Here is an 8,740-nt window from a genome sequence, read left to right on the forward strand (position 1 = left end):
AAAAAAAAAAAAAAAAAAGCTGAGCGGTCTGAATGGCAGATCCAGTCAGACTATAAGGGATGCAGAAAGGACATACAATTCAGCAGTTCCTGAAGGAGTGGGTGGGAGACAGCTCTGTCAGGTGATGGGTAAGAATGAGGGAGAGGCAGAAACAGGTAGAGGTGCCATTTGAGAAGAGTCTTGAGCATAGAGTGGGTCAGGATAAAACATTCCAGAACTTGGTATCGACAGAAGACTGGGACTAGTCCACAGTCTGTCCAAGGCAGTGGAAGAGGTGACAGGAAACATGCCTTCCCATACCCTCTATCTCTGCCAGGGGAGGCCAAGGTGGGACCTAAGGCAGGGACTATGAGGCCTCTAAAGAGAGTCTACTGACTATGAAGTTCTCCATCAAGTGGAGAACTGTCTGACTGACATGGGACAGAGAGGGAAGATTCAGATTAACCAGAAAAAGGCAGTGGTGTGCCTCTGCCTGAACCCAAGCTAGGGGAACACACTAGGAAAGATGGATTTGGAAGGTAGTGTGTTGAATGTCCCCCTGAGGAGGGGACATAGTCAGAGAGGCAATCCTGGGACACTGGGAAGGCCGCAGAGGGGAGGTCGGTGAAGTAGGTGAGAGGTTATGAGGGAAAAGGACTGGGAAAAGCCAAAAGAGCATAGTGGCCAAGGAGTGTAGCGGGGACCCAGGTGGGTGGTAGCATCCTGTGTAGAACCTTGATGTGAGACACACTGGAAGAAGGGGGATTTTAGGATAGAAATGGCTACTGGGTTTGTAGATGTCTGTCGATGACTGGACAGGGCCAGTCAGTTCGTACCTGGGCCTAAGTGGGCAGTGTTCATGTGCCTTCTCTTTGGCTAGGGCTGGGCCTTCCTGTGCCTTCCTCTTCTTTCTCTGTCTTTTGCAGCTCACCTCTGCTTGCCTCACTGCCCTGTCCCCTTCCCTTCCTCCAGTTTGGGAAGAGCATCACTGCTCCAGCAGTGACGATGACACTGATGTAGATGTGGAGGGTCTGCGGAGACGGAGGGGCCGGGAGCCCAGCCCACCCCAGCCCATGGTACCCGTGGATGTGGAGGACCAGGCCAAGGGCGAAGGTGTAGGTGGAGAGCTGGGCATCTCCCTCAACATGTGTTTCCTGGGAGCGCTGGTTCTTCTGGGCCTGGGGATCCTCCTGTTCTCTGGTGAGTACTACTGACTGGGCTTCCAGTCTGTCCTTTGGCCCCTGCCTTGCTGCCCTGTCTGCCCTTACCTCTCCCTGCTTCCCTGAGGCCTCACCAGACTGTCTTCATCTTCAGGTGCACTGCTGGAGCCCGAGACTGGTGAGCAGGAGACGCCCTGGCTTGCTTTCTGTGTTGGGTGGTAATGTGCGTTGTATGGGGTGAGGCTCTTAGGTAAGGTGTTCAGGGTTGCCTGTTAATTTCCTCAGCTGTTCAGGGTGACATTTGTTCCTTTCACTCAGCAGGACTCTGAGGGTGTGCTTGGGGAAAGAGGGGTGACTGGGAGAGGGTGATGGGCTCTGTGGATCAGGAGCTTAGATTCAGTCACTCACTTTACCCTCAGGGCCCATGGAGGAAGCCGAGTTGCAGGTCTTTCCAGAGACCGGGCCAGAGACTGAGTTGGTCGAGACTGTGGGGAAGAGGCAGGTGTGTATGGGTTTTCCATAGGTGGGTGAGGGGGCACTGGTGGGGAGGAGCTGGGTTGCCCTCCCCGGGAGGGAGCATGAACTAGCTGCTCTTCTATCATCAGGATGAGATAGAGCACCTTCAGGCCTCAGTACCACCAGACAGTGTCCCCAGCCTGCAGAGCATGGGGCTTCTGCTGGACAAGCTGGCCAAGGAGAACCAGGATATCCGGTTGCTGCAGGCTCAGCTGCAGGTGGGCCCTAGCAAGAGGGAGGGCTTCATCTGGCCATCTTTACCCAGGTGTATGTCCTAGTGGGCTCCCCCAGGAGGAGTTTTCCCTATTCACCTGACCACGGAGCCTCGCCCTTTGCCACGGTCTTGCTTACCTCCCTCATGCTAAGGACTATGCCTGTTTTACATGCCAGGTCACCTCTGAGTGATGAATAGGATCTTCCCATTTGAAGAACACGCCAAGGTTCTTACTAAGTGCTAGGATCAATGCACCGTGCCTGATCTGGGTATAGGGGGTGGAAAGAGGGACGAGGAGGGCTAGGTAGTTGGCTGTGCTGGGTCTAAAGAGTGTGTGTTTGTTATGTAAGGACATAGATGCTGAGTGGAACTTGACCGTCTCAGGAACTGGCTCAGATGAGGGGTGAAAAAGAGGAGGAATCCTTCTGGCTCTCCAGGCAGCACTGGGGCTCAAACCCAGGGCCTTACATGCACTACACAGGCTCACTGCCAACAGAACCTCATCTCTAGCCCTTGCCCACTCTCATAGAATAGAATCGGGGTAGAAGGCATTGTGCCCAGCCTGACAAGGACTTCTCTTTTCTTCTGTTCCTAACTACATTCTAGGCTCAGAAAGAAGAGCTTCAGAGCCTGTTGCAGCAGCCCAAAGGGCTGGAGGAGGAGAATGCCCGGCTCCGGGAAGCCCTGCAGCAGGGCAAGACCTCCCACCAGGCCCTAGAGTCAGAGCTGCAGCAGCTAAGAGCCCGACTCCAAGGGCTGGAGGCTAACTGTGTCCGGGGCGTGGACGGGGTGTGTCTCAACTGGGGTGGAGGTCCACAGGGTGGCAAGGCCACTAAGGAACAAGGCCACAAGGGGCAGGAACCAGATCCCGGCTTACTGGAGCAGCATAAGCAGCTAGAGGCTGAGGCCAAGGCCCTAAGGCAGGAGCTGCAGAGACAGTGGCAGCTGTTGGGCTCCGTGCACCGTGACTTGCAGAGGGGCTTGCAGGATGCTGGTCTGGGAGCCCCAGCTCACGCTGGCCTGGCTGAGCTTGGTCACATGTTGGCCCAGACATTGCAGGGCCTCGAGAATCAGGGTATTCACACTGGCAGGTCCTCCAATGACTCGGAGGCCTGGCACCAGAAGCAGCCTCGCTTCCAGAACCCCAGGGAGTGGAGTGGGAAGGAGAAGTGGCGTGGTGGGCAGAGGGATCAGAAGGCTGAGCATTGGAAGCCGAGGAAGGAGGAGTCTGGCCAGGAGAGGAAGAGGAGCTGGAAGGATGAGGGCAGGGAGCTCCCGGGGCGCTGGAAGGGCGACAGGCTGCGGGCGGACGAATCAGGGAGCAGAAAGGACGGCAAGCGACAGGACCCCAAGGTACACCCTAGGAAAAGTGGGAACCCCCACTCTGGAGAAAGGCAGAAGCACTCTTGGGGGAAGGACAACAGCCCCGACGCCCTGTCCTCCTGGGAGGAGCTGCTGAGCCGCAAGTACCGGCCCCCTCAGGGCTGTTCAGGTGTGGCCGGCTGTGCGCGGCAAGAGGGTCTAGCCCTCTTTGGCGTGGAGCTGGCCCCTGTGCGGCAGCAGGAGCTGGCCTCTGTGCTGAGAGAATACTTGGCTCGGCTGCCCTGGGCTGGGCAGCTGACTACACAGCTGCCCCTCTCATCTGCTTACTTTGGAGAAGATGGCCTCTTCAGGCACGACCGCCTTCGCTTCAGGGATTTTGTGGATGCCCTGGAGGACAGCCTGGAGGAGGTGGCACTGAAACAGACAGGCGACGATGATGAAGTGGATGACTTTGAGGACTTCATTTTCAGCCACTTCTTTGGAGACAAGGCACTGAAGAAGAGGTGGGAATTGGGGGCGTGCTGGGGGAGGGAGTAGCTGAGGGATTTGAAGGCGTGTTGGGCCCTGAATGAAGACGTCTGTAGCTTGAGTCCCTCGCTTTATTTCTGATCCCCTGGCCTTAGAGAAGGCTTCTGAGTACACTTCCTATCTTCCCGTGAGGGGCTGCAGTGGTCCTGAGGGGTCCCTTTTTGAGTTAGGACCCCCTCTCCCCACCTTGCCTGTACATGGGGAGCCCCTTCTTGTCTCACCCAGTGGATTCATCCTGGAGCCCAGGTTTCTTCCGTGTTTGGTGGCAGCCGCCTGAGTTGGTCTCCACCAGAGGAATGGGGCTTCTTCTCCTTAGCATCCTATCTCAGTATGTGGTATTGATTCCTAAAGGCCATTTCCTGTCTGCCCATAGGTCAAGAAAGAAGGAGAAGCACTCCTGGAACCCTAGAGTTGTGGGGCCCAGGGAAGAGCACAGCCGCCATCCGCCCCACTCCCACCAAGGCTGAGCCCTGCCCCCTTGCTGCAACAGCCGGCCTTGGCATGCACCCAGCTCAAGAGGCCTGGAATTATGTGACCCTAGCAGCTATGTGCCCACTGTCCAGCGGGCCCCTCCTGGCTCATTAGTGCCCTTGAATGTCCCTCACAGAAGAGAGCAAAGCACTTGGCCCTGCACTGGTACCTGTTGGGGAGGACTCTTATTCTGAAGCCAGAGAGCTGTCTTTTTTTTTTTTTTTTTGTGGCTATTCCAGGTCTACAGCAGAGCCTAGTATCCTGCGCTGGAGCTGCTGGTTGGAGACTTAGCTCCACACTTGCCTGGGAGTTTTGTTAGCGTCGGGAGACAGCCGTCCCTGAGCCTGAGGAGCCCTCACCATGCCTCTCACGGCTTTAACCTTCCCACCTGAGCTGTACACCATGGTGGGGCTCTGTCACTTGAGGTGGTCTCTGGATGCAAGGAACACCGTGCAGTCACCACACCGGTGTTTAGGCACAATCTAGACATTGCACTCGACCTTCCCTTTCTGCCCTCACTCTTCCCATCCGTCCCCCATGTTCACCCATCTTCCCCCAGGGGCCCAGCCTTGAGTCCAGCCGACAATTGTCTCACAGTCCAGGCTTGGTGGCCTCAAGCCAGGTCATCCTCCACAGTGGTGTTCTTATCCTTAGAAAGAGGGCCGAAGGGAATGGAGTAAATAAAGCAAGGAAGCAGACATCCTGTTTCTGCCACACAAGTGTTGATCCCTTTTTTGGAGCGTGTTGTGGAGGGCAGGGAAACGCGCTAGCCTGGGGCTACAGAGGTGAGGGAGACACTAGGTGGCGCTCTGGCTCCACATTTCTCTTGACTTTGCCTCCCTCCTGCCCCTGGTCACCACCCCACACCCGAGACCCTCTTACCCATTGACTAGCTCTCAAGAATTCCCAGAATCCCCCTGGTTATTCTTCAGGACCGCCCCCTCAGTTCTAACCTCTACGCCATTGGTAGCACACTGGGCTTCTAGACCTGGAAATCCCCCAGGGTCTGTAGGGAGCAGTGAGTACTCAGGCCAGGTCAATTAAGGAGGGGATTAGGGACTGTAGGCTCTAGAAAGGTGCTGGGATCGATTTTGAATTATTTAGCAATACTTTTATGTCACTGTTTAAAGGCTTTTAAGTGCAGTGGCTTGCTTAATTTCGGTGCTAGACAAGACAGGTGGAAAGGGTGGCTCATTCCACAAACATTTAGATAGCCTATTGTGTGACGCTGGAGGGCATTGAGAGCACAGGCTGCTCTTCCAGAGGACCCAGGCTTGATTTTCAGCACCCACATGGTAGCTTACAATTGTCTGTAACTTCAGTCTCCGGGGATCCAATGCTCTCTTCTAGCACTGTGAGCATCAGACACACACACACACACACACAGTACACAAAGATACATGCAAAGACAAACAAACAAAAGACCACCCATTGCATTGTTTTAAAAAGTCTATTGTGTATCATCAGAACCAGTGAGTGAGGCCCTAGGACTGTAGACCCTTTAACTTGCATAGAATCTGCAGCAGGAGGAGCTCTGGTTAGACTTAAGGAACATTATCTTCCGCAGGTCAGTGTTTGTAGGCTGGGGGCTTTGGGAAGGCGCCTTCTGGCTTAGAAAGATGATTGGTATTCTATGTCTCTCTGGACCAGTGTCCCTCAGAAGGAAGGCAGGTTTAACCCTGCTTTTGCCACTCGCTTGAGGGTCTTCAAAGATCGTCCTGCTTACCCAGCTGTGGTGACCTTGGTGGCTGGGAGAGAGCTCAAGGCCGGAAGTCTGTCAGGGTGCTCGGCCTGGAGGCAGGGATACACAGGCCTGCCTTGGCTTCCTAGACGGTGTTGGGTGTTGGAATGGGGCTCTCTGGCCTCTGTCAAAGACTCCTTTCTGTTGGATAATAAATTTTGGAGTCTCAGAGTACCTCTAGCCTCTTCCTCTTCTTACACACTCAGGGCTTTATAAGCGGAACTGCAGGGTCTGCCACTGCCAAGCTAGGAAGGGTAGGAGAGCCATTAACCCAAGTGTCATGTTGGGGAAGGCCAGGGACCCAGGTACATTGAGGACCCATGGAGGAAGGGCCTCACACCCACCATAGCCCTGAGGCCCCTCTCTCTGTCACTCTCACAACCTACAGCAACACTGAAGAGTGGCCACAGGCATGCTCCTCTGACCGGATCCCGTGTGTAGGATGAGGTGTTGAGAGGGGCTAGAGGCAGTGGCTCCTGCTTGAGGACCCGAGGACAGCACTGCAGGACTGTGGTGCAGAGATGCTGGGTGTGGTGCTGGCCCTGATGGCTCTTTAGGGGCTGTGCTAGGACTTGTCTAGTTGAAGCTCTTGGTGTTTGGTTCAGCTTTCATCCTTTTCTGGGGGCTGCTGCCCTGAGAGTGTCCCTGGGCGCTTTGTGAGGGTATCACTAGAGTGGAGGGTAGTCAAGCCTCACCCTATTCCTCTCCAATGCCTACCCCTTCTCTCCTTCCCCACCCCTTCGCCTATTCTCCTGTCTCCCTTCTCTCACCCAAACCTCTCTCCTCCCATCTCCTGTCCTGTTTCTTTTTCCCTCCCCTTATCAACCCCTCCCCCCTTTAGAGTCAGACCCAGGACTCCCTGTGTGGTAGGCAAAGGTTTTATTGCCATTTTTATTTGGCGATATTACTGTATATCCCTGACTAGCCTCAGACTTTCAATCCTCCTGCCTCTGGGTCCTGAGGGGCTGGGCCTACAGTCCTGTACCGCCACACCCTCTGCAGGGCCTTCTACTTTGAAGTGGAAAACATTTTTCCTTTAGCCAGTCCCCAAAACTGCTTTCCCAGGGTGTGTATGTGTGTGTGTGTGTGTGTGTGTGTGTCATGGCCTGTTACTTCTCTCTTCAGATCCCCTTTCTCATCTGCTCTTACCACCTTTCCAGGCTCCCCACACGCCCCGCAATCCCGGCCTTTTACCACCAGCCTATGCCTGCCTCTCTCTCTGCTTCCTGCAGCCTCCTGACCACACTCCCTCCCACCCTCTACCTGTGACAGAATGACAAGTGGAGTGTGGAGTGAGTCACCTCGGGTCCTGTCTGTCCCTGTTAGCTCCTGAGAGTTAGAGTGAGTACTACCTTTGAGAGCTGCTCCTGGGTCTCCTCTGCTGGGCCCAAGGACAGACCTCAGGACTAGCTGGCTGTTGCCATGGTAACCTCTCAAAGGCACCCAGGTGCAGGAGCTCTTTATATTCATCCCTGTTCTAGGCCACAGATGTGTCTGGTCCCTTTATGTGCTTGCAACAAGGGCTTAGGTGCCTCTCTCCATTGCAATGCAGCAATGTCCTGAATCCTGACACACCAGGTCTCTCCCAGCCTTGCCGCTTCGTCTCCTCTCTGATCTGCCTGAGCCACAGAATCCCACTTGGAATTCTGAGTTTGCTTGCCCTGTCCCTGGGATGGCTTCCTTTTCTGTCACTGTGGGACCCAGGAGACCTAACTAGAACTTTGGCCTGAGTAAGTTTGGGGTTGGAAACCCTAGTGTGTAAGGTCTCTAACTTGATCACCCACAGGCCCTGGGTGAGATGTCTGTACTCCCTGAGGGCTCAGCCAGACTCTCATGAAAGTTAGGAGTGGCAGTGAGATCCATGACAGGGCTCTTTAAGCTGTGGAGTATAGTCATTTGTAGATGTTTACCCATGGCTGATGCTTGAGTCCCCTATATAAAGGGCATGGTGCTGCGTATTCCCCAGACAGAGCCTCCTGTGCAGCCAGGACATTTCTGGATCACTGATGATACTACCCCGTGTGACGTAAATGCTAAGTGTTTGTTACACTGAATGGTTTAGGGAATAACAAGGGAAATCCTGTACATGCTCAGAACATTTCCTTTTGCATTAGTTCTTTCTTTTGGGGGGTGGGGTGGGGGAAGGGTAAGACTGTGTAGGTCTCACTATGTAGTCTTGGCTGTCCTGGAACTCACTCTGTAGATCAGGCTGGCCTTGAACTCACAGAGACCTGCTGGAGACCTGCTTGCTTCTGCCTCAAATGAGTGCTGGGATTAAAGGGATGTACCACTCTGCCCTACTGCTTTTGAATCAGGGTCTCACAGAATCAGCCTAGCTTTGAACTCACTATATAGCTAAAGCTGGCCTGATCTTACTGCCCTAGCTTCAACCTCCCAAAGCCAGGATTGCAAGCATATGAGGCATATGCCGGGCGGGCTCCTTTCTCCCTCTCTCCCTCCCTCATTCTTTCCCTCTCTCTTTCCTTCTTTTTTCTTTTTTTAAATTATTTTTATTTTATGTGTGTTGGTGTTTCCCTTGCACGGATGTCTGAGTGAGAGTGTCAGATGCTGGAGTTACAGGTACTCATGTGGTTGCTGGGAATTGAACCTTGGTCCTCTGGAAGAGCAGTTGGTGTTAACTGCTGAGCCATCTCTCCAGCTCCCTTCTTTTTTTAATTTCTTCCTTACCTTGTTCCTATTCCTTTTTCCTGTCAGCTTTCTTTCGTTTCCTTTTGGTTATTTTGTGACAATGCAGGTTGGCCTCAGATCTGTGGCTCTCCTGCCTCAGCCCCGGCTGCTGGTTTACGG

The 8,740-nt window shown here is 54.1% G+C and overlaps 1 protein-coding gene across 4 annotated transcripts in view; it reads left to right on the top strand.

The window, feature by feature from the left end:
- Pbxip1 (PBX homeobox interacting protein 1) overlaps window positions 1-4,907 on the top strand; it is a 12,854-nt gene extending 7,947 nt beyond the window's left edge. For all 4 annotated transcript variants that reach the window (XM_031374525.1, XM_031374526.1, XM_031374528.1 and 1 more), the window contains 6 exons: window positions 952-1,179; window positions 1,294-1,317; window positions 1,559-1,641; window positions 1,745-1,873; window positions 2,476-3,695; window positions 4,094-4,907. In XM_031374525.1, coding sequence (XP_031230385.1) covers window positions 952-1,179; window positions 1,294-1,317; window positions 1,559-1,641; window positions 1,745-1,873; window positions 2,476-3,695; window positions 4,094-4,187 — 1,778 coding nt within the window. In that variant the 3' untranslated portion in view covers window positions 4,188-4,907. The remainder of the gene's footprint in view (window positions 1-951; window positions 1,180-1,293; window positions 1,318-1,558; window positions 1,642-1,744; window positions 1,874-2,475; window positions 3,696-4,093) is intronic.
- Window positions 4,908-8,740: the final 3,833 nt, after the last annotated feature.

Source organism: Mastomys coucha, unplaced genomic scaffold (genome assembly GCF_008632895.1).
Source record: "Mastomys coucha isolate ucsf_1 unplaced genomic scaffold, UCSF_Mcou_1 pScaffold16, whole genome shotgun sequence".
In the NCBI taxonomy this organism is placed as follows: domain Eukaryota; kingdom Metazoa; phylum Chordata; class Mammalia; order Rodentia; family Muridae; genus Mastomys; species Mastomys coucha.